The 27122-nt window shown below is 36.9% G+C and overlaps 1 protein-coding gene across 1 annotated transcript; it reads right to left on the bottom strand.

Annotated features, from left to right (window-relative positions):
• Positions 1-7701: 7701 nt before the first annotated feature.
• On the bottom strand, positions 7702-8640 carry LOC122680640 (olfactory receptor 2AP1-like). Its single transcript, XM_043882253.1, has one exon. The coding sequence runs from the start codon at positions 8638-8640 to the stop codon at positions 7702-7704; it is 939 nt and encodes a 312-aa protein (XP_043738188.1).
• Between the last annotated feature and the right edge of the window lie 18482 nt (positions 8641-27122).

The raw sequence follows: 27122 nt of genomic DNA, 5'->3' as shown, positions 1-27122 counted from the left end.
AATGTTCACATTCCTTATATTTCTATTGAAGAATGAAGAACTCAGATTTTTCTTTTTCCTTCCATGGAGTCACAGTGAAATCAGTAATTTTTAAACATGTAATGTTTAAATGTTTCTATGTAATGGGCATAAAACCGTAATCAAGTTCAGTTCAGTCGCTCAGTCGTGTCCAACTCTTTGCGACCCCATGAATCGCAGCACGCCAGGCTTCCCTGTCCATCACCAACTCCAGGAGTTTACTCAAACTCATTCCCACTGAGTCGGTGATGCCATCCAGCCATCTCATCCTCTGTCGTACACTTCTCCTCCTGCCCCCAATCCCTCCCAGCATCAGGGTCTTTTCCAATGAGTCAACTCATTTTGCATGAGGTGGCCAAAGTACTGGAGTTTCAGGTTCAGCATCAGTCCTTCCAGTGAATACCCAGGACTGATCTCCTTTAGGATCGACTGGTTGGATCTTCTTGCAGTCCAAGGCACACTCAAGAGTCTTCTCCAACACCACAGTTCAAAAGCATCCATTCTTCGGCACTCAGCTTTCTTCACAGACCAACTCTCACATCCATACATGACCACTGGAAAAACCACAGCCTTAATCAGACAGACCTTTGTTGCCAAAGTAATGTCTCTGCTTTTTAATATGCTATCTAGGTTGGTCATAACTTTCCTTCCAAGGAGTAAGCGTCTTTTAATTTCATGGCTGCAATCACCATCTGCAGTGATTTTGGAGCCCCAAAAAATAAAGTCTGACACTGTTTCCACTGTTTCCCATCTATTTCCCATGAAGTGATGGGACCAGATGCCATGATCTTAGTTTTCTGAATGTTAAGCTTTAAGCCAACTTTTTCACTCTCCCCTTTCACTTTCATCAAGAGGCTTTTTAGTTCCTCTTCACTTTCTGCCATAAGGGTGGTGTCATCTGCATATCTGAGGTTATTGATATTTCTCCCGGCAATCTTGATTTCAGCTTGTGCTTCATTCAGCCCAGCGTTTCTCATGATGTACTATGCATATAAGTTAAATAAGCAGGGTGACAATATACAGCCTTGATGTACTCCTTTCCCTATTTGGAACCAGTCTGTTTTTCCATGTCCAGTTCTAACTGTTGCTTCCTGACCTGCATACAGGTTTCTCAAGAGACAGGTCAGGTGGTCTGTTATTCCCATCTCTTTCAGAATTTTTCACAGTTTATTGTGATCCACACAGTCAAAGGCTTTGGCTTAGTCAATAAAATAGAAATAGATGTTTTTTCTGGAACTCTCTTGCTTTCTCAATGATCCAGAAGATATTGGCAATTTGATCTCTGGTTCCTCTGCCTTTTCTAAAACCAGCTTGAACATCTGGAAGTTCATGGTTCACATATTGCTGAAGCCTGGCTTGGAGAATTTTGAGCATTACTTTACTAGCGTGTGAGATGAGTGCAATTGTGCAGTAGTTTGAGCATTCTTTGGGATTGCCTTTCTTAGGGACTGGGATGAAAACTGACCTTTTCCAGTCCTGTGGCCACTGCTTGGTTTTCCAAATTTGCTGGCATATTCAGTGCAGCACTTTCACAGCATCATCTTTCAGGATTTGAAATAGCTCAACTGGAATTCCATCACATCCACTAGCTTTGTGTGTAGTGATGCTTTCTAAGGCCCACTAACTTCACATTCCAGGATGTCTGGCTCTAGCTGAGTGATCACACCATTGTGCTTATCTGGGTTGCGAAGATCTTTTTTGTACAGTTCTTCTGTGTATTCTTGCCACCTCTTCTTAATATCTTCTGCTTCTGTTAGGTCCATACCATTTCTGTCCTTTATCGAACCCATCTTTGCCTGAAATGTTCCCTTGGTATCTCTAATTTTCTTGAAGAGATCTCTAGTCTTTCTCACTCTGTTGTTTTCCTCTATTTCTTTGCACTGATCGCTGAGAAAGGCTTTCTTATATCTCCTGGCTATTCTTTAGAACTCTGCATTCAAATGGGAATATCTTTCCTTTTCTCCTTTGCTTTTCACTTCTCTTCTTTTCACAGCTATTTGTAAGGCCTCCTCAGACAACCATTTTGCCTTTTTGCATTTCTTTTCCATGGGGATGGTCTTGATCCCTGTCTCCTGTACAATGTCATGAACCTTCATCCACAGTTCATCAGGCACTCTGTCTATCAGATCTAGTCCCTTAAATCTATTTCTCACTTCCACTGTATAGTCATAAGGGATTTGATTTAGGTCATACCTGAATGGTCTAGTGGTTTTCCCTACTTTCTTCAGTTTAAGTCTGAATTTGGCAATAAGGAGTTCATGATCTGAGCCACAGTCAGCTCCTGGTCTTGTTTTTGATGACTGTATAGAGCTTCTCCATCTTTGGCTGCAAAGAATATAATCAATCTGATTTCAGTGTTGACCACCTGGTGATGTCCATGTGTAGAGTCTTCTCTTGTGTTGTTGGAAGAGGGTGTTTGCTATGACCAGTGCGTTTTCTTGGCAAAACTCTATTAGCCTTGCCCTGTTTCATTCTGTACTCCAAGGCCAAATTTGCCTGTTACTCCAGGTGTTTCTTGACTTCCTACTTTTGCATTCCAGTCCCCTATAATGAAAAGGACATCGTTTTGGGGTGTTAGTTCTAAAAGGTCTTGTAGGCCTTCATAGAACCATTCAACTTCAGCTTCTTCAGCTTTACTGGTTGGGGCATAGGCTTGGATTACTGTGATAATAAATGATTTGCCTTGGAAACAAATAGAGATCATTCTGTCATATTTGAGATTGCATCCAAGAACTGCAGTTTTTACTCTTTTGTTGACCATGATGGCTATTCCATTTCTTCTAAGGGATTCCTGCCCACAGTAGTAGGTATAATGGTCATCTGAGTTAAATTCACCCATTCCAGTCCATCTTAGTTCGCTGATTCCTAGCATGTTGACATTCCCTCTTGCCATCTCTTGTTTGACCACTTCCAATTTGCCTTGTATGCAGTATTGCTCTTTACAGCATCAGACCTTGCTTCTATCACCAGTCCCATCCACAACTGGGTATTGTTTTTGCTTTGGCTCCATCCCTTCATTCTTTCTGGAGTTATTTCTCCACTGATCTCCAGTAGCATATTGGGCACCTACTGACCTGGGGAGTTCCTCTTTCAGTGTCCTATCATTTTGCCTTTTCATACTGTTCATGGGGTTCTCAAGGCAAGAATACTGAAGTGTTTTGCCATTCCCTTCTCCAGTGGACCACATTCTGTCAAACCTCTCCACCATGACCCGTCCGTCTTGGGTGGCCCCACACGGCATGGCTTAGTTTCATTGAGTTAGACAAGACTGTGGTCCGTGTGATCAGATTCACTAGTTTTCTGTGATTATGGTTTCAGTGTGTCTGCCTTCTGATGCCCTCTCGCAACACCTACAGTGTTACTTGGGTTTCTCTACCTTGGACGTGGGGTATCTCTTTACGGCTGCTCCAGCAAAACACAGCCACTGCTCCTTACCTTGGATGAGGGGTATCTCCTCACAGCCACCCCTCCTGACCTTGAACGTGGAGTAACTCCTCAAATTGCACTAATTTTTCAATCCTTTTTCTTTGATTTTTACTTAATCAAGTCTACAAAATATTGTTTAACTTAATTACATTTAATGTAGCATACAATCCAAAGGTTAGTATTCTACTTGTGATCAGTGACAATATACTTAAAGCTAGTATTCATTTATATTATTTGTCATACTACGAATTTTTTGGTGCACATTTATTCAAAGTAATTAAAAGAAAATTTCAAAGATTAGTCATCAGTTTTGATTCATATGTCTGTCTATTTAAAATATATGACTGTTTTACTAAAGTACTTTCTATAGTAACTCAGTATTTAGGATAAAGTACATTTGAAAAGTACTGTCTAAGAAGCAGAATAAAATATAGGCAGGAAGAAACATGTAATATATAATTGATTGGACAATTTTACATGTTCCTGTACAATTTGTAGAATTTACTGGATCTTAATTTGAGAGCCCCTTGGACTGCAAGGAGATCCAACCTAAAGGAGATCAGTCCTGGGTGTTCATTGGAAGGACTGATGCTGAAGCTGAAACTCCAATACTTTGGCCACCTCATGTGAAGGGTTGATTCATTGGAAAAGACCCTGATGCTGGGAGGGATTGGGGGCAGGAGGAGAAGGGGACCACAGAGGATGAAATGGCTGGATGGCATCACCGACTCGATGGACATGAGTTTGAGTAAACTTCGGGAGTTGATGATGGACAGGGAGGCCTGGCATGCTGTGATTCATGGGGTCACGAAGAGTTGGACACGACTGAGTGACTGAACTGAAAGTTGTTTTGTTCATAAATATGATTTTAGGAAAAATGGTTATTCAAACAAATTATTACTTCTTTTTCCTGATAATTTAGGTTTTTTCCCCCATTATCAGAAAGTGATCCTGAAGCATTATCTAGCTTTCAGAAATCTTAAAAACACAGAACTTTATAAATATATATACATATATATATATATATATATATATATATATATATATATATATATATAATACAACTTAGCAGCAGCTAAGTTGTTCTAGCTGCACACACATACCTTGCTGCTGCTGCTTAGTTACTTCAGTCATGTTCAACTCTTTGTGACCCAATGGACTGTAGCCCGCCAGGCTTCTCTGTCCACGGGATTCTCCAGGCAAGAATACTGGAGTAGGTTGCCATGCCCTCCTCCAGGGGATCTATCCCTAGGTCAGCAAGATCCCCTGAAGTAGGAAATGCCAACCTACTCCAATATTTTTGCCTGGAAAATTCCATGGACAGAGGAGTCTGGCGGGCTACAGTCCATAGGGTCACAAAGAATCAGACACAACTGAGCAACTAAGCACTGACAGACAGATAATATTTCAGAATCTGCCTGCAATGCAGAGATTCAGTTTCGATCACTGGGTCAGGAAGATCCCCTGGAGAAGAAATGGTAACACACTCCAGGTCTTACTTTTGCTGACTGTATAGAGCTTCTCCAGTATTCTGGCATGGAGAATTCCATGGACTGTATAGTCCAGAGGATCCCAAAGAGTTGGACATGACTGAGCAACTTGCACTTGCATAGAGCTTCTCCATCTTTGGCTGCACAGAAATATAATCAATCTGATTTCATTATTGACTATTTGGTGATGTCCATGTAAAGTCATCTCTTGAGTTATTGAAAAAGGGTATTTTCTACGACCAGTGTATTTTCATTTACTGATTCCTAAGATGTCAATGTTCAGTCTTACCATCTCTTGCTTGACCACATCTAATTTACCTTGATACATGGACCTAATATTTCAGGTTCCTTGCAATATTGTTCTTTACAGCATTAGATGTTACTTTCACCACCAGCCACATCCACAACTGAGTGTCATTTCTGCTTTGACCCAGCCACTTCATTCTTTTTGGAGCTACAGGTAACTGCCCTCCACTCTTTCCCAGTAGCATATTGGACACCTTCCAACCAGGGGGCTCATTTTCTGCTGTCACATATTTTTGCCTTTTCATACCATTTATGGGGTTCTCATGGCAAGAATACCAGAGTAGCTTGCCATTCCCTCCTCCAGTAGACCATGTTTTGTCAGAACTCTCCATTATGACCCATCTGTCTTGGGTGATTCTGCATGGCGTGGCTCATAGCTTCATTGAGTTATGCAAGCCCCTTTGTCATGACAAGCTGTGATCCATGAAGAAGCAAAAATGAGATACTAAACATTAAACCTCTATCAGTATTCTTATATTTTTCCTGAATTTTATATACATATAATTTTAAATATCATTTATATTACTGGTTTTTAGACTAAGAATCTTTGGTTCAGTGAGATTTCAGGTTGATATATTGCTATGCTAATTAATGTTTTGTGCAATTTTTGCTAGTTACCAATTTTCTTCCAGAAAAATCATCCAAGATGAGTTTCCGAATTGTCTATTTAAATTTTGCATCTATGTCTGTATTTGCATGGTTTAAAAGAAATTATCTGTCAATCTAAGTTTAGCTACACATCATTATATATATTTCTGAAAACAAGCAACCACCACAGGGTAAGCAAACATACTGAATGACTATGATTAATGTACTGCTGATGATGTTTAAAACAACGAATGAATCGAGTCAATTACCTGTTGATCTAAATAACCAATGAAGTAACAAGCTAACTCACTTGTTAACATCAATTGTGTGTTTGGTATTTAGGCGTTTTGATGTAATCATGACAAGGTGTATAAAAACTGACAAGTTCTACATCTTCAATCATTTTTCTCCTTCATGATTTCCCAAGGCACTCTTTTAGTATCTCTCCTACTGGGTAAATTCTTCATTATTAAATGGATAAACAAGGAATTCAAGAGTACAAAATTGGCACTAAGTAACTATGTACTTTAGTAAAAGTTTGTTAATATTTCTCGGACTCAATTTTTTCACCTGTATATTAAAGGGATTATAATAGAAGTATCTGGAGTTTCTTTAAATTTCAAAATTATTCATGCTATGAATCTGATCCACGCATTCTGAAAAAGTTAACACAGTCAAGAAATGATCAGAAAATGTCAGTTTTTACTTGTGGAGACTTTGCCTAAGGTTATCAGATTATCAAGATTTAACGTTTAGTATGCAATTTAGATGGAGAAGGCAATGGCACCCGACTCCAGTACTCTTGCCTGGAAATCTCATGGATGGAGGAGCCTGGTGGGCTACAGTCCACGGGGTCGCTAAGAGTAGGACAGGACTGAGCGACTTCATTTTCATTTTCACTTTCATGCATCGGAGAAGGAAACTTCAACCCATTCCAGTGTTCTTGCCTGGAGAATCCCAGGGACAGGGGAGCCTGGTGGGCTGCTGTCTATGGGGCCGCACAGAGTTGGACACGACTGAAGCGACTTAGCAGCAGCAGCAGCGTGCAGTTTAGAAAGAGTATGAGTTACGACTATAAAATCATTAATATCATAGACAATGTTAACATAGTTTTATATTCTTGTAAATGCGAACCAGAACAATAACTATGCAGGACACTAAATTATATGAAATTTGCTATAAAGACATTTCCTTTTAGCTTAAATTTGAAATATCCTTCTACCTCTTTCATGGGTTTATTCAAAGAGTTTGTGTACAAATCCTCATTAAGCATTTCCCCATCAATGCTAAAACAAACATGTGCTTATTTTCTCTTCTTCAGAAATGTTTTACCTCAACTACTGAGTAATGTTTAGGTTCTCATTAAAAACTCATTGTAGAAAGACTAAGTTTAAATCTGAATAACTTGAAAATAACCAACTTTATATCAGTTCACTAATATATTGATTACACTATTGCCAAGAAGCTAATATAAATTTCTTTGATGTAAGTATGATTCAGGTACAAGTATAGAAATTGATGACTACATGGTAATGGGCAAGAGAAGAAAAATGCATTTGTAAAAAGCAAACTATTAGAAATCATATTCCCAATTTGACTTTTGTCAAATCTTCTTTTTTCTTTTAAGTGAAATACAGATGAAGAAAAAAGAACGCAAGTGTTAGAGGACGCATGCACATATACATACACACACAGAAAGACCTTTAAAGTTTTAAGAACATAAAGCGGTGATAAAGTCAGCTTAATTAAACAAGTAGTTATGCTGTTTCAGGGTTTGGATAGGAATATTAACAATATAGAAAATATATTTGAATTAAGATAATGTACGTCTATGGTCTTCCAAACATTTATTATGTAATAATGAAACTCAGTTTTACTTTCTTGAAAAGGTTATTATCTTACTGACCAAATGTTTGAAGGCTATTTTCACTTGCTTGTTCCTTAGTGTATAGATGAAAGGGTTCAAGAGAGGGGCAACTGAGGTATTTAACACAGCCACTCCCTTATTAAAAGTTGCAGCATCCTCCACAGAGGGATTTATATACATGAAGATACAGCTTCCATAAGAAAGTGAGACCACAATCATGTGAGAAGAACATGTAGAAAAAGCTTTTTTTCTTTGTTGAGCAGATGGGATTCTCAGAATTGTCCTGATAATGTATGTATAGGAAAGAATCACCAGCATCAAGGTGAAGATGAGGGTAAGGGCAGCAAGGACAAACTCAATCACTTCTATGAAACGAGTGTCTGAACAGGATAAATGCAACAGTACCGTATAGTCACAGCAATAATGATTGATGACGTTGGAGGCGCAGAAAGGCAGCTGGAGAGTCATTACATGGGGCACAATGACAACTAAAAAGCCAGAGAACCAGGAACATAGGACAAGCTGAATGCAGAGTCTTCTGCTCATTAGAGTCGTATAATGTAGCGGTTTGCAAATGGCAGCGTAGCGATCAAAGGACATGGCAGCTAAAAGGTAAAATTCGGTTGCTCCCAGAAGGATGGCAAAAAAATACTGAGTGAAACAACCAGCAAAGGAGATCGTCTTGTCTCCAGTTCCAATATTGACTAACATTTTGGGAACAAAGACAGAGGTAAAAGATATTTCTAAAATAGAGAAATTCCGGAGGAAGAAATACATAGGAGTCTGAAGGTGATGGTCCAGCAGGGTCAGAATGATGATTGTCAAGTTCCCCGTGATACTTAAGACATAGGTTAACAGCAGAAATGGGAAAAGCACAGCCTGAAGCTTGGCATCACTTGTCAGTCCAAGAAGGATGAACTCTACCACTGATGTTTGGTTTCCCATAGTTAACGTCTGACAAGTTAAAGGAGAATAAAATAATAATGATAACGGTTGGAATAAAAGTTATAAGGTTTTATTGAAAAGTAAAATCAAACTCAAAACAATTAGAAGTAAAATTTAAAACTCAGAATCTTTCTCTTCCCCTTATTTTTTCAGTCAGATCTTTTAATGAGACAATTTACATATTTTCCTCTTTTGATTCATAAATAACAAAAATACTGCTTCTTAGAGACATTTTCATTGTTTCTTCTAAAATGTATCAATATTTGTTTTTCATCATTGTCCCACTTGTTTGCACTTTCCTTTATATTCTTTCTATTCTAATTTTCTTCTCTAAACTATTGGATGCTGTCACACATACATACACAAATATAAAGAAAATTTAGAGAGTAGGTTTTATTTGGGATTTCTTAAATTAGCCTTTTAACTCAGTTTATTAGCCAACAAATATATATATATAATCCAAGGTATGAACTCTAGGAATAAAATTGGACTTGCTCAGTTTTTTGTTTTTTTTTTTTGCTGTTTTGCATTTTCTCTTATTTCACATTTCTCATTTTGAACAATAATTCTGTGTACCTACTTAAAGTTCAAAGAGTGGATAGATTTTTCTTTTAATTCTGAAATGTTTGGAACTTACAATACTGACAATTTCTGTGTCATGAAAATTGTTCAATAAATGACATCACCATTTAATATAGATATATGGATTAAACTGCCCTTGGTGAAATATTAAATATAAAAAAATATTGTGCTTTCTTGCTATTAGCAGAATCTTCCCATCAACCTATTACAGTTCCTTAAAAGTCAGTTCAAACTCTGCTCTCCATACAACTTTATCTGACAAACACAATTAGCAATAATTGTTTCTCCTTTATAAAAATTTATCAGAAAGTAATTCTGGGTCATAAAGTCAAATTATTTTCTAATTATATTAAATATGTACACTTTATCCAACTTTTACATAAACCTATAGCCCACAAGAACAGGCTCCAGTTTTCTTTATATCTTATTTAGAGAGGCTAGAAAATTGCACAGATTTGGTAAAATTTTCAATGCAAAATATATTTTTTACTTCTCTTTAGATTCATGGGGCTTCCCAGGTGGCACTAGTTGTAAAGAACCCACCTGCTAATGCAGGGGATGTAAGAGATACAGGTTCAATTCCTGGGCTGGGAAGATCCCATGGAGGAGGAAATGGCACCCCACTCCAGTATTCTTGCCTGGAAGATCCCATGAATGGGGGAGCCTGGCAGCCTACAGTCCATTCATAGACCTATTTAATTGAATACTATAGAGTTTTACGCAAATCGAAACTCCAACTAAGTTTATGCATACAGCTTCTCAGGTTTTTCTTTTAATATTTTCCATAATCAGACATGAAAAAATATCACTATGAGAATGATTTTCCTAGTAAAACATTATGAGGTTTCTTTTTCATTTACCTATTGTTTCACTACTTATGTTGACATATGTTCATATGATGATATGAAATAAGGCAATGAGAGTAATACATTACATCTTTATCAAGGTAAAAATTCCAGAAATATCTGGTACACATAAAAGGGTAACTTGCTGGGAGGATTTATTGTATGATAGAATTATGTCAGAAAATTTGAAGATTCATGTCTCCTGATATTATAACTATAACCAATATGCACTTTTGTACAGAATTGTCTCCTTTGTTAACTACCTTCATTTAATGTATTAACATGAAGTTATAACATGCTATGCAGTTATACAGTATTAGTATACTAAAAATCCTGTTATGTTAATAATGAGATAAATGTACCAATAATATAAATTTAAATGTTAATTGATTATGATTATCTATGTCAGAATATATTATCTTGACTACTTTGTAATGAGCACAGATAAATGAGTGTGAGAAATTAAAAATTATGCACAAATAATGAATTTCACAGAAATATTTTATATTCAGAGGCATGCTAGGATAGTACTTCCACTATCAAAAGCTAGCTCATTAAATTGTAATATGGCCACAACTACCTGAAATAAATCTTGAGATTTGAACAATGAGTAATGATTTTCTCCTTTCTACATAAAAATATCTAGTGTATCATATAATTTGAATATATCAATGTTAATCTACTGGTTTGAGGTTCTAGCTATTAAGCTTCAAAATTCTACTTTAGAAATTCATTAATAAATCAATTATATTCACTAAACAACAACAATATTCTGAAATTTTCATTGTTTAGCATTTTTGAAATAATGAAAACTTTGTAAATAATTCCCACATAATAGAAACACTTTACTGAATGAATAAAAGATTTTAAAAATTACAGCAAAAACACTTTTATATAAGTGATCTCATCTATTAAATAAAAGATGAAAAAAATGATATTTTTATATAGGAAGAAAATTTTATAGTAAACATTTTAGCATAATAAAAGATGATAATCCTTTAATATTAAAATTAGTGTTATTTCCAGAAAAAGAATATATATACTCATATATAAAATTACATCTATATATGATCAAATAATATTTCATTCAAACAAAATTTATTTAGCAAAAGATACATTTGTCATTAAAAGGCATACTGCTAAGACACTGATTTTAAAAAGATAAGGTTTATTTGTAGTTGAAAAGATGTTGATAAATTTCCCAGACTTTTCTGGATATCATTAGTTTTGAATCCCTTCACAATGAATTATATATAACTCTTATGTTTAGTCACTATCTCTTTCTGCAGTGGACCCTAAGCATTAGAAACCTCTATCCCTTTATGAAACATTGTTCTCGATTACATTTAGGAGGAATGTTAAGAAAACTGAATCCATGAAAAGTAGGAATTGGAATAGTCGAAAAACAAGAAAAAAGTTATTTATTTTACCACTTCAAGCTCTAATTCTGTGAGTGTGGCATAACATTTTTTTGGCTTGAAAATACCTTTTGCTGTTAAAATATAATGCTTCAAAAAATTTTACCTTTATTTAAGTCAATCAAAATTTTATGAAAAAGAATGTGTGTGCAGTTATGTCACAAGTAAATATGAAAGGTATACAAACAAAACAATAATGAGACACATCTCCACACATCTCCAGTTAAATGCAGCAGTCCTCAGCCCTCTCCTACCTCAAATAGGTAAATCAGTTCTACCTTCACTCCACATCGGCTCCTTTTGTGGCTGAAAGAGAGAATATAAAGTTGTAGAACCCACTGGGAAATCCTTCCTGGGCCATGAGAATTTGTCTGCTTCAAAACACTCAGGAAGAGCCTGGTTTTCTCTCCTAACAAAGGTGGGTCAAATTAGAAGGTAGGAGAAGAAAAAGGCGGGCCTGTGTAGAGCACACCCAGGCTGCAATCCCCTGCCAAATCTTCCCTACAATTTCATTGCTCTTAGAAATTATCTATCACTCTTTTTTTTCACATTCACTTTGCTCTGAGTGTATATATTGCTGTTTCCTGGTCACGTAAGAGCATTACCAACTCGATGCTCTTCCGTCTTTCTGCATTCTTTCTCCAGCCATCACAGGACTGACGTTCCCTCTCCTCACTCAGATCTCAGAAGTGGGCACGCCTCGCAGAAGCCGCCCTGACCATACTTTAGGACAATCACTACTCAGTCACATCTGACACCGTAGCTTGCTTGATGTTTCTTTTTTTTTTTTTTTTTTTCATTTATTTTTATTAGTTGGAGGCTAATTACTTTACAATATTGTAGTGGTTTTTGTCATACAATGACTTGAATTAGCCATGGATTTACATGTGTTCCCCATCCCGATCCCCCCTCCCGCCTCCCTCCCCATCCCATCCCTCTGGGTCTTCCCAGTGCACCAGGCCCGAGCACTTGTCTCATGCATCCAACCTGGGCTGGTAATCTGTTTCACCCTAGATAGTATACATGTTTTGATGCTGTTCTTTCGAAACATCCCACCCTCGCCTTCTCCCACAGAGTCCAAAAGTCTGTTCTGTACATCTGTGTCTCTTTTTCTGTCTTGCATATAGGGTTATCATTACCATCTTTCTAAATTCCATATATATGTGTTAGTATACTGTAATGGTCCTTATCTTTCTGGCTTACTTCACTCTGTATAATGGGCTCCAGTTTCATCCATCTCATCACAACTGATTCAAATGAATTCTTTGTAATGGCTGAGTAATATTCCATGGTGTATATATACCACAGCTTCCTTATCCATTTGTCTGCTGATGGGCATCTAGGTTGCTTCCATGTCCTGGCTATTATAAACAGTGCTGTGATGAACATTGGGGTGCACGTGTCTCTTTCAGATATGGTTTCCTTGGTGTGTATGCCCAGAAGTGGGATTGCTGGGTCATATGGCAGTTCTAGTTCCAGTTTTTTAAGAAATCTCCACACTGTTTTCCATAACAGCTGTACTAGTTTGCATTCCCACCAACAGTGTAAGAGGGTTCCCTTTTCTCCACACCCTCTCCAGCATTTATTGCTTGTAGACTTTTGGATAGCAGCCATCCTGACTGGCGTGTAATGGTACCTCACTGTGGTTTTGATTTGCATTTCTCTGATAATGAGTGATGTTGAGCATCTTTTCATGTGTTTGTTAGTCATCTGTATGTCTTCTTTGGAGAAATGTCTGTTTAGTTCTTTGGCCCATTTTTTGATTGGGTCATTTATTTTTCTGGAATTGAGCTGCAGGAGTTGCTTGTATATTTTTGAGATTAATCCTTTGTCTGCTGTGCTTGATGTTTCATACAGAGTAGATTTTCTTTTACTGTTAACATCGCTCCTAAATTCTATTCTTTTTTTATTTGCTTTCATGTTTATTGCATATCATCATCACTAAAATGTAACCTCCACTAAGTGAAGGACTTTTATTAATGCTAGGTCGTAAGTCACTAGGTGTTATGAAAGTGACCAGTACATATTTAAAATTCTATTGATATATGTGAATTGCATCTTTTTTTACCTGAATCTTACTTAGTATCAGTTTTCTCTAGGTTTGAGCTATTCTAGCATGTCATATTACTTTAAATTTTCATGAGAGATCAATAGTCTTTAAATTCCTTTTCTCTAAATCAACCCAAAGATACTCCAACATAGAAAAAAGTAAGGTTGACAGATTAAAAGCAGAGCAAATTTCAAATAAATATTTGGTTTATATCAAGTACTTGAAATATACGGATCTGAAAGGACCTCTGAAGTATTCATTTAAGAAAATATATTTCACTCTAACATTTCCTGTTTAAGGAATAACAAGAGAAATTTGTCATCTCTGTCTAAAAAATCATTCTGATAAATATTTCTAATTGAATCATGTGAAAACACATACAAACATCAAAATAAAATATTAATATTTTTATAAGCAAAGTGAATGCAAGAAAAATGAAATGGAATGTCAGGATTATACAGGGAAATTATGATTATTTTCCTAACTCCATTCTATTTTTTGTAAATTAATTGATGAATTATAATTAAAGAATTATATAGATGATTCTTCTAATCTCCAATATACATGTGTATCTCTTTAGTATAAATTCAATTTAGTGATGAGAAATATATTCAACTAAGCATATGTTTAAAAATAATCAGGTCTATAAGATAAATAGTGTACGAAATAAACACATAAAATACAATAGATTATTAATACATATGTGATATATATAAATATATAAATACCTATAGGTGATAAAGCATACATATATATATACACATAATATATATACTAAATATATCCATGACTCAAAATGATTGTACTCAATGAAAAATTTCTGTATACAAAACAGAAATATTAAAAAAATATTGTATGCAAATTGAACTTCTTCCAGATAGCAACTTATTGCTTGCCTGACACAACATTTTCACACACATGCTAATATAATGATTTCAATATTTTCTCAAGGAAACATCAGTTTCACTCTTGAACTTCCCTTGATTAATCTATGCATAAATAACATACTTTCCTCCTTTTATATATTATCTCTTCATATGACTTCTTTAGCACTAAATCTAGTGTTGTGAAATAATAATGAATTACTCAAATGATAACTTATCTTTCCATGTTCTCTTGGCCCTTTATTTCAGTATATGTCACATGGATGCTGCCAAACATTTTCTGCACATCTCTTTCATTGAATCCCTTTTCTGTTTGAAATTCTGCTTCAACATCAATATTCTATGTATTATCCTATATAAGAAATATTTACTACCTTCTCTGTATACCTATGGAAGTTTTTGGCAACTACTAGTTTGTTTTTCTTTTTAATGATCAGTGTGTGTGTGTGTGTGTGTGTGTGTGTGTGTGTGCTGTGCAGAAAGGCATACAGCATGATAGCTTCTAAATTTAAGCCCAGTTAGATTTCCAAGTTACTCTTTTAATGAGGTATAATTGATTTATAATAAATTTCAAACATCTATGATATAAAAATTTATCAAGTTTTCAGATTATATCTGTGCAAACTCCACCATAATGAAGATAATAAATGTATCCATGGAACATTAAATTTCCTCATACTCCTTTTTAATTTTTTCCAGGGATTCTACTCATTCCCACACAACTAACATTGTTATAGCTATAAATTAATGCATATTTTCTAAAATTTTATGTAAATGTAATCATGTATTTAGTTCTTAAATTTAGGTCTTTGAACCATTTTGAGTTAATTTTTGTACATTATGAGGTATGGGGCCAACTTCATTCTGTTGTATGTGGCTATCCAGTTTTTCTAGTACTATTTCTTGAAAAGATTGTCTTAGAACCTTAAAAAATAAGCTAACCATATATATTAGGGTTTATTTCTGGGATCCCTTTTCTGTTCCATTGGTTTCTATATCTATCTTTTATGCCAGTACTACAACTGTTTTTGATTATTTTGGCTTTCTAGGATGTTCTGAAACCAAAAAGTGTGAGACTTCCAGCTTTGTTCTTTTATATGATCGTTTTTTGACTATTTGGGATCCTTTGAAGTTACATATGAATTTGAGGGTAGGCTTTCCATATCAAAAAAGAAAAAAAAAAAAGCTGAAGCTGAAGCTCCAATACTTTGGCTGCCTGATTAGAAGAACTCACTTGAAAAGACCCTGATGCTGGGAAAGATTGAAGGCACGAGAAGGGGACGACAGAGGATGAGGTGGTTGGATGACATCACCGACTCAATGGACATGAGCTGAGCAAGCTCCAAGACTTGGTGATGGACAGGGAAGCCTGGCGTGCTGCAGTCCATGGGGTTGCAAAGAGTCAGACATGACTGAGTAACTAAACTGAACTGAATCATAAATTTTGTCTAATTTCCTTTACACAGCACAGTTGAGGCTTTCATGTCATTCTGTGAACCAATTGTTTCTTTCTATTTCTGAATGGTATTCCATTTAATGTATATACCATTATTTCTTTAGTCTTATCTTACATAACGTGCATTTGGACATTTCCAGGACATTTTCATTTCACAAATGAAACTATTATAAATATTTTTACAAGTTTTGTATACAGTTCAGTTCAGTCGCTCAGTTGTGTCCGATTCTTTGCAACCCCATGAATTGCAGCACTCCAGGCCTCCCTGTCCATCACCAAAACCCGGAGTCTACCCAAACTCATGTCCATCCAGTCAGTGATGCCATCCAGCCATCTTGTCCTCCGTCGTCCCCTTCTCCGCCTGCCCCTAATCCTTCCCAGCATCAGGGTCTTTTCCAATGAGTCAACTCTTCGCATGAGGTGGCCAAAGTATTGAAGTTTCAGCTTCAACATCAGTCCTTCCAATGAACACCCAGGACTGATCTCCTTTAGGGTGGACTGTTTGGATCTTCTTGCAGTCCAAGGGACTCTCAAGAGTCTTCTCCAACACCACAGTTCAAATGCATCAATTCTTCAGTGCTCAGCTTTCTTCACCATACAACTCTCATATCCATACATGACTACTGGAAAAACCACACCCTTGACTAGACGGACCTTTGTTGGCAAAGTAATGTCTCTGCTTTTAAATATGCTATCCAGGTTGGTCATAACTTTCCTTCCAAGGAGTAAGCTTCTTTTAATTTCATGGCTGCAATCACCATCTGCAGTGATTTTGGAGCCCAAAAAAATAAAGCCTGACACTGTTTCCACTGTTTCCCCGTCTATTTCCCATGAAGTGATGGGACCAGATGCCATGATCTTAGTTTTCTGAATGTTGAGCCTTAAGCCAACTTTTTCACTCTTCTCCTTCACTTTCATCAAGAGGATTTTTAGTTCCTTCTTCACTTTCTGCCATAAGGGTGGTGTCATCTGCATGTCTGAGGTTATTGATATTTCTCCCGGCAATCTTGATTCCAGCTTGTGCTTCTTCCAGCCCAGCGTTTCTCATGATGTACTCTGCATATAAGTTAAATAAGCAGGGTGACAATATATAGCCTTGATGTACTACTTTTCCTATTTGGAACCAGTCTGTTTTTCCATGTCCAGTTCTAACTGTTGCTTCCTGACCTGCATACAGGTTTCTCAAGAGGCAGGTCAGGTGGTCCAGTATTCCCATTTCTTTAAGAATTTGCCACAGTTTATTGTGACCCACATAGTCAAAGACTTTGGTATAGTCAATAAAGCAGAAATAGATGTTTTTCTGGAACTCTCTTGCTTTTTCGATGATCCAGAGGATGTTGGCATTTTGATCTCTGGTTCCTCTGCCTTTTCTAAAACCAGCTTGAACATCTGGAAGTTCTTGGTTCACATATTGCTGAAGCCTGACTTGGAGAATTTTGAGCATTACTTTACTAGCATGTGAGATGAGTGCAATTGTGTGGTAGTTTGAGCGTTCTTTGGCATTGCCTTTCTTAGGGATTGAAATGAAAACTGACCTTTTCCAGTCCTGTGGCCACTGCTGGGTTTTCCAAATTTGCTGGCATATTGAGTGCAGCACTTTCACAGCATCATCTTTCAGCATTTGAAATAGCTCAACTGTAATTCTATCACCTCCTCTATCTTTGTTCATAGTGATGCTTTCTAAGGCCCACTTGACTTCATATTCCAGGATGTCTGACTCTAGGTGAGTGATCACACCATCGTGATTATCTGGGTCATGAAGATGTTTTTTGTACAGTTCTTCTGTGTATTTTTGCCACCTCTCCTTAATATCTTCTGCTTCTGTTAGGTCCGTACCATATCTGTCCTTTATCAAGCCCATCTTTGCATGAAATGTTCCCTTGGTGTCTCTAATTTTCTTGAAGAGATCTCTAGTCTTTCCTATTCTGCTGTTTTCCTCTATTTCTTTGCATTGATCACTGAGGAAGGCTTTCTTATCTCTTCTTGCTATTCTTTGGAACTCTGCATTCAGATGAGACTATCTTTCCTTTTCTCCATTGATGCTTTAATTTCTCTTGGGCAAATACCTAAAAGTAAAATGACTGTTTAACTTTTTAAAGAAACCACAAAACTGTTTCCAGAAGGGTCATACTATTTATATTCTCCACAAGTTTGTGTAGGAGTTTCATTTAACCCACATCCACACTAAAATTAGGTACGGTCATTCATTTTAATTTTTAGTCATTCTATTGAGTTTGTAATGGTATCTAAGTGTTATTTTAATTTATATTTTAGTAATGAATAAGATGTCAAAAATTTTTCCATGTGATTATTTATTATGGGTACATGTTTTTCAATGAGGTGTCTGTTTAAATCTACTGCCCATTTATATTGAGTTGCTTGTCTTATGTTGCAAAAGTTCTTCATTTATTTTAGAAAAGAAGTCCTTGATCTATTTAACAACCATTTTCTTCAGTTTTGACCTAACATTTCACTTTCATTATAATGTCTTTTGAACAGTAAACTTTTTGTTTTTAAAATTCAATTTATATGGGGTTTCTTTCCTATATTTTTGTGCTTTAAGAAATCTTTGCCAAATGAGTATCACTAAGATTTCTCCAAAACAGAAATATCCTTTGTTTTCTTTCAAAGTTTTATAGTTTGAAGACTTACATTTAAACCTATTATCCATTACAAGTTAATTTTTACAAAAAGGTGTGATACAAGGAAGAAGGTATTTGACTTGTATATTATTATTATTTTGTATATGATTAAAAATAGTTCTAACACATCTATAGAAATAATAATCTGGTAATCCTTTCCATCTTTAATTGTTTGGCACTTTTATTTTGAAATATCAATAGACCTATCTCTGTGGGTCTATTTCTGGACTCTTTTTTTTTAATTGAGGTATAATTGATTTGGGGCTGACGAGGTGGCTCTAATGGTAAGGAACCTGCCTGCCAATTCAGGAGACATAAGAGACATGGGTTTGATCCCTCACTTGGGAAGATCCTCTGGAGGAGGGCATGGCAACCCACTCCAGTATTCTTGCCTGCAGAATCGGATGGACAGAGGAGCCTGGAGGGCTACAGCCCATGGGTTTGCAGAGTTGGACACAGCTGAAGCAACTTCACATGTGTATTTTGGTCTTCCCAGGTGGCAAAGAATCTGCCTGCCAACGCGGGAGTGGTAAGAGATGTGGGTTTGATCCCTAGGCCAGGAAGATCCCTTGGAAGAGGACAAGGCAACTGACACCAGTACTCTTGCCTGGAGAAACCCATGGACTAGCTGTAGCAAGCTATGGTCCAGAGGGTTGCAAAGAGTTGGACACGACTGAAATCACTTAGCATGCATGCATAGTTGATTTAGAAAATTGTAATAGTTTCAGTTGTACAACATTGTAATTCAACATTTTTATAGATTATCCATTTAAAATTATTGCATAAGAATGGTTATGTTTCCCTTTGTTGTGCAATATATCCTTGCTGCTTACCTATTCTATACATAGTAGTTTGTATCTCTTAGTGCTATAACCCTATCTTGTACCTCGTCCCTTCCTTTTCCCAATGGGTAACCACCAGTTTGTTCTCTACATCTATAAGCCTATTTCTGTTTTGCTAAATACATTCATTTTACTTTTAGATTCCACATATAAGAGATAATGTATAGCGTTTGTCTTTGATTAATTTCACTAAGTATAGTAAGTTCTAGGCCCATCTGCATTGTTGCAAATGGCAGAATTCTAGGAATTTCTATAGAAGTTTCTAGGCCCACCTTCATTGTTGCAAATGACCATTCCTTTTTATGGCTGAGTAATATTCTAGTGTGTGTGTGTGTGTGTGTGTGTGTGTGTGTGTGTGTGTGTGTGTGTGTGTGTATACACATATATATATCCCCAATCTTCTTTATCTATTCATCTGTTGTTGGACATTTAGGTTGCTTCCATATCTTGGCTATTATAAATAATGCTGCTATGAATATTGCACTATATGTATCTCAGGAGACAGATCAAAACAATTATTGCTACAACTTACATCAAAGTGTTCTGCCTATGTTCTCTTCTAGGAGTTTTATGGTTTCAGGACTTACATTTAGGTCTTTAATCCATCATTTTGAGTTTATTTTTGTATATGGTGTGAGGAAATGTTCTAATCTCATTCTTTTACATGTAACTGCCCATTGTATATTCTTGCCTCTTTTATCACAGATTAGTTGATCATAAATGCATGGGTTTATTTCTGGACTCTGTATTCTGTGCCATTAATATGTGTCCTTTTTTTTTTTTTTCTTTTGTTTCAGTGCCATACTCTCTCTCTCTCTCTCTCTCTCTTTCTCTCTCTCTCTCTCTCTCTCTCTTTTGCCTGTGCCAAGCAGCTTACAGATCTTAGTTCCCCAACCAGGGACCAAACCCAGGACCCTGCAGTGAAAGTGCTGAGTTCCAACCACTGGACTACCAGGAAATTCCCGCCATACTGTTTAAGTTAATGTAGTCTAAAGTCTGGGACAGTTATGCTTCCAGATTTGATTTTTCTTCTGAAGATTAATAGAGCAATTTGGGATCTTCTGTGTTTCCATATAAATTTTAGGAGGATCAGTTCTTGTTTGCGGGAAAATGTCAGGGGTATTTTGATAGGGTTGCATTAAATCTTTAGACTGGGTAGTCTAAAAACTTGTATTTTATCTTAAAACTATTCATTCTTTCAATCCAAGAACACAGAATATCTTTCCTTCTTTTATCATTTTCAAATATCTTCATCAATTTTTTACAGTTCTCAAAGTATAGTATAGTAACCACTTCCTTGGTTAAGTTTATTCCTAGGTATTTTTTATTGGAATTTCATTGAAACAATTTTTGGTTGAACTGACATTATAAGAACATTGAGTCTTCCAATTCATGAATACAGTAATAAATATGAGAATAGAACAAGGAAAAAATCCTGCAGTACATAGTTTATATTATGCATTTAAAGAAAAAGTCATCAGCATGTATATATATATATATATATATATATATATGTATATATATATATATGAGTGTATATATATATATGTGTGTGTATATATATATATATGCATGCATATATTGGCACTAATAGTAAAGAACCCCCTTGTCAATGAAGGGGACATAAGAAATGTGGGTTTGATCCCTGGGTCAGAAGGATCCCCTGGAGGAGGACATGGCAACCCACCTCAGTATTCTTACCTTGAGAATCCTATGGACAGAGGATCCTGACAGGCCGCAATCTATAGGGTCACAAACAGGTGGACACATCTGAAGTGACTTAGCACAGTACATACATGTATCCAAAGAAGTAGGCTAGCTTTATGTAAAGACATTAATGGATACAAAATTCCATGATTATAAGCCTCATCATATGTGTTGTCCTTTCAACTGCTGCCTATCCTCTGTTCTCCAAATCCCTATAATCTGTTATAATCCCTATAATCTGTTACTAACTCCACTACTTCCCTAGCCTCTAAAATATACCTGTTATTCTTTTTCTCTTGCCTTGTAAAGTCAAGGGATTATCAATATCTTCTTTGTGATTTCTTTCTCACTCTTCTTTTTGTTTTCAGTCTTCCCCTATTGCTATAACCTGGAGTTGACATCACACACTTGCTGCGCTACGTGTGTGCTAAGTCACTTCAGCCATGTCTGACTTTGCGACCCTATGGACTGTAGCACACCAACCGCCTCTGTCTGTGGGATCCTCCAGGCAAGATTACTGAAGTGGGTTGCCATTTCCTTTTCCAGGGTATCTTCCCAACCCAGGAATCAAACCCGCATCTCCTGTGTCTCCTGCATTGGCAGGCAGGTTCTTTATCACTAGTGCCAACTGCTACAGTAACATCCTAATTGGTTTCTCTGAATCAAGCCTGTGTTTTTCACCACATTTCTCCCATTTTAAAGTTCACATTTGTACCACATTTAATGTTCATATATTTGTACAACATGTAATGTCATATTTGTACCACATTTAATGATCACATATTCACATCTCTCTCATTTTAATGTTGTAATTATCTTTTTTGAAAACCACCCCATTAACCACACACTATTTCTAATATAATAGCCAGCATCCAATCTTCTGCACTATTGCATAAATACACATTTCAAATATTTTTTTTGTCAGTAATTAACTTCAAACATTTTAGCACCTCAAACTAGCAAACCTACAGCCCTCTGATTATGATGTGGACATTCTCAAGTAGAAGACTGCCTCAGGACACCTTCCATACCACTTCCCATAACTGTAGCAGGATGAGAGGTGAAAACAATTGCTATTTTCACTAGGTAGCATTGTTTCTTTTTAGAAAACAAACTAAATGTATTTAATAAGGAAGCTTGATATCACTCATGAAAGAAGATAAGGTCATAAGGGTGTGGGCTGAAAGGTGGGTCAAGGAAGTGATTGATAGGTAATTTGCCATAAAAAAAGTGAGTAAGAAAATAACAATTACATTTCTAACATCTATGCTGCATTTTCCTCATCTGTAAAATGTAGATTATATTAGCATTTACTTTAGTTTACTGGAATATATAAGCACATATTCAGTGCTATATAAGTGTTAAGTTCTAATATTATTCTATTCTGAGCTGGCTTTCACATAATAGGTTCACTAGGAAAAGTGAAAGTGAAAGTTGTTCAGTCATGTCTGCCTCTTTGTGACCCCATGGACTATAGAGTCCATGGAATTCTCCAGGCCAGAATACTAGAGTGGGTAGCCTTTCCCTTCTCCGGGGGATCTTCCCAATGCAGGGATTGAACCCAGGTCTCCCACATTGCAGGAAGATTCTTTACCAGCTGAGCCACAAGGGAAGCCCAAGAATAGTGGAGTGAGTAGCCTATCCCTTCTCCAGAGGATCTTCCCAACCCAGGAATCCAGCCAGGGTCTCTTGCATTGCAGGTGGATTCTTTATCAACTGAGCTATCAGAGAACTATCAACTTTGCAACTGTGCTGGTGCTGCTGCTAAGTCGCTTCAGTCATGTCCAACTCTGCGACCCCATAGACTACAGCCCACCATGCTCCTCCGTCCATGGGATTTTCCAGTCAAGAGTACTGGAGTGGGGTGCCATCGCCTTCTCCTCGCACTGTGCAGTTAAGTGTTATTCAGAAGGAAATGGATAGAGGACCTATGTTTATCAACTGCCAACTCTAATTTCTCCAATTACACATAATAAGCATACAGGAAGATGTTTTGATATTCTGCTTCTTTGCATATTTTCCATGAATACCCCAATATCAAAGTGCAACCCCTGTTTTCTTGTCTATAGTTTTTAAATATATAGTATATAGTGACTAACACTAATTAAATAAATGCTATCTCTGGTTAGTTATTATCAATCACTTTTTATTATAAACCTTAGTAAATGAGTATTTTATTTTCTAAAAAGTAATTTACAATATAGACTATACTAAGAATAGTAGTGTTTGTGGGTAAATGAGATTGTCGTATTTCCTAACTAAAGCTGTGGTTCATGCCATGATCAATGTAAACTCAGACCCAGATTGTAAAAGAGTCCAAGTAGAAGACAGAAAAAATATTTGAAGGTTGAAGATGGAGTTAATATTCAGAGAGACAGACAGATGAAGGGAGGTAGATGTCAATAAATCAGGTGGGTAGTATTAAGGTAAGTATAGGAAATAGGCTCTGCTTCAGTGGATCTAAGGGCTTCACTGGTGGCTCAGCTGTAAAGAATCTGCCTGTAATGCAGGAGACCTGGGTTCAATCCCTGCTGGGAGAAGATCCCCTGGAGGAGGGCATGGCAACTCACTTCAGTTTGCTTGAGAGAATCCCATGAACAGAGGGGCCTGGTGGGGGCTACAGTCCATAGAGTCACAAACAGTTGGACATGGGTGAAGCCACTGAGCACGCACGCACACACAGTGGCCGTAGATGCTAACGTTTATAGCTTCTCTGTGCTATGGTGCACAGCACAAACAACTTCAGTGGTAGATATGGGTGGCTCTGACAGATGTTTTCTTAATTTCATTATCTGAAATTAGTTATGCATCTTTTATCACTTTGCCATTTCTACATAACAAATCTTTCCTAAACTTAGTGTCTGAAAACAACCAACTTCTATTATTGCTCATGAGTCTACGGTTCAGCTAGGAGGCTCTCCTGATCTGGTCTGGATTTTCCCACATTTGGGGTAATCAATTGGCTATAAGCTGATCTAGAATGCTTCTGTTGGGATAAAGGTGCTCTGCTTAAGTATATCTTTCTTTCTCCAGCAGGTTAGCCTTGTCTTGTTTCTTGTGAGAATCACATGGTCCAAGAGATAGAGGATGCATGCTTAGTTTCTTGACTCTTATGCTTTAGCACAACATTTCTTTAGTCACATTCTTTTCATAAGAGCAAGTCACAGGTCTAGACTAGAATCAAAGGATAGAAAAAATAGGCATTTCTCCAATGGAGATGAAGAAGCACATTCTAAAGAATATGACCATCTGTCTATTCTCACCACACAGTAAATGAGGAATTACCTAATTACTTTCAAAATTGTGATGTATATTAGTACATCCTAGGGCTTTTGCAATCAAATTACCACAAAGGAGTGGCTTAAAACAATTGAAATTTACTCTCTCACAGATCAGGAGGCAAGAAGTCTGAAACCAAGCTGTGGGCAGGATGGGAACTTGCCAACAACCCCAGTGTTCCTGGCATATAGCTACATCTCTTCAGCTCCTGCCTCCATCTTCACAAGGCTGTGTTTCCTACAGGTCTGTATATCTCTGTGTCTCTAAATCTTTCCTTATGTAATGACACTAGTCATTGGATTTATCACCCACTCTAATCCATTAGAGCTTCCCTTGTGGCTCAGCTGGTAAAAAATCTGCCTGCAAAGCAGGAGACGGATTCAATCCCTGGGTTGGGAAGATCCCCTGGAGAAGGGAAAGGCTACCCACTCCAATATTCTGACCTAGATATTTCCATGGACTGTACAGTCCATGGGGTTGCAAAGAGTCAGACATGACTGAGTGACTTTCACTTTCAATCCATTATAACCTCATCTTCATATGATTATACTCTATTTCCAAATAAGGTAGGACTTCAGCATATCTTTTGGGGGACACAAGTCAGTCCACAAGAGTGATCATATATATTCCATCAAAAGTGCTTAAGAGAAATCAAATTCTCTTATATATGATTGTTACATATATATGGGTCGGGAGCCGCCAGGACATGCCTGGATGCTGACAAGGTCACGGGACGAGAGAGGAACCTGCAAGGCAGCTCTTCCCCTCGAGGTTGTCCCAGGGACAAGGTCACGAGACGAGAAAGGAATCTGCAAGACAGCTCTTCCCCTCTAAGTTGTCCTGGGGGCCCGGTATGTCCCTTTCCTCCTTCTGTTTCACTGTTGTTGGGCTTTCTGTTAATTTTTGGAAATATAATATATGGTAATAAGGCCTCCCTGGAAAAGTCTAAGCCTTTTTGGAAATGCTCATGATTGCTCTGGCTCAAGACACAACCATAAACATCAAGTCAAAAAAAAAAAAAAGGCCACAGGTATAGTTTGGCTGCTTGCTTAAAAGATTATAATGTTCTAGAACAGAAAAGAGTAGAGGCATTTAGATTTAGAAGTAGATATACTGCTTCAGTTTACTTGCTCCTTGGTTGAGAGGGTTTTCGTTATTGCTATTTCTTTGCTGCTATTTGTTCATTGTTTCCCTTTCTTTAAACAAGATGGAAGATTATGGGTATTTTTGTAGAGTTAGGAAATGGGGTACATAGGATTTCAATAGAAGGTTTATATTAACCAGCTTCACTGCCATTATCTCACTATTAATAGAGGTGTTTTGCTGCTTTAGAGGTGTTTTTGCTGCTTAATAGTTTATCACTGTGAATTGAGACTTTGTAATTTCAGGTAAAGAAAAATATCAAGGTTTTTCTCATGGTACTATTCTCAGAAATGTCAAACATGTTACTGTGACCCTTCCCATGTATTGTTTTATTGTCCAAAGAATTTACACTATACCTGAGATTTGTAGAACATTGTTTTGTTAGAATGAAAATGTTAGGCATTGAGGCAAGAAGATTAATGTATGGGATATTTAAGAAAAAACCCTGTAATCGGAAACATTCTAGATGAATGCATAAGGGAAAAACATGGGAAAGAAAAATATTGACAGAAGCATGAAACCTAACTCTGATGTAATATGTGGTGACTTAAGGGGGAGGTAACGTTCATTCTATAAAATCTGAGCTATCCTAAAAATTAAGAAAAAAGCTACCTCTTCTACACAACCTTCTGTGTGTGTCTGTCTTCTTCCTCGCCAATGCCACTCATCCCTTGGTATTCCTGGACCCACTGGGGCTGGACCTCGGCATATATGCAAAAATTTTTGCCTCTCATTTAAAAATGTTCATTCCACAGGCTTCTGTGTAAGATATTTTGATGGAACTTACAAATAAATTCAGTCAAATGACACTTGCTTCCTGAATTGTTTGATTTTTTCATTCATTAGAATTTTTCATTTTTAAAAAATAAACTGACTTTTGATGATTTACATAGGAGAAATATTGAAAACGTATTTAGAAGCCTACTACATACAAATGGAAAGGAAAATGTAAGAAAAAGCAGGATCGTTGTGAAAATTTAAATTACTACTCCAGAATCAGTTGTGTGAATACCCTGCTGTGGCACAACTATAATCTGAATGCCACGGCTGAAGCTTGCGCCCCGAGTACTGGACACTGCGCCCTGCCACGGTCACTGTAGTCTCCTTTGTTCCTGGACTCTGGGAACCACTGGCTTCATGTGAAATCCCCCGTCCCATCTCTTTACATGGTTAAATTGCAATCCAAAATATGATTAATTGAGCTTAAGTTACATATGTTCAAAGTAGCCATAAGGGAGTCTGGTAATACAGGGTCTATCCGGCCTTCATCTCTTCTCCACGGTAGATGGTTTCTTCCTTGCCCTTAGAATCATAAAATGAGGAGTCCGGAGGCTAAGTGATCTATAGATAACTCCTGCCCCCTCTTTTCTGAATATATTAAATTGTAATAGCACAATAAAAACTCAAAAGACTTTGCCAAAAACATGGACAGAAATCAAAATTCATGGAGGATAAATACTCGGTATTGGGTTCTGAATTCAAATTAGTGACTATCTGACTATCAAGTCTGTAGGTTTTATTTCATAATGAATCATTGTGTTACACACATTATATTCTCTCTACTACCTGAACTTTCACAGAACTCACTATCAGTATTTATAATATGTTTATAAATGTGCATGTATTTGTTATTG

Source organism: Cervus elaphus, chromosome 22 (genome assembly GCF_910594005.1).
Source record: "Cervus elaphus chromosome 22, mCerEla1.1, whole genome shotgun sequence".
Taxonomy (NCBI): domain Eukaryota; kingdom Metazoa; phylum Chordata; class Mammalia; order Artiodactyla; family Cervidae; genus Cervus; species Cervus elaphus.
Note: the sequence above shows the minus strand (reverse complement) of the source record. Positions and strands in the feature narration are given on the sequence as shown.

Bases quoted from the DNA above. Each gene is read 5' to 3' on its own strand.
- LOC122680640 (XM_043882253.1), bottom strand. From the start codon at position 8,640: ATGGGAAACCAAACATCAGTGGTAGAGTTCATCCTTCTTGGACTGACA.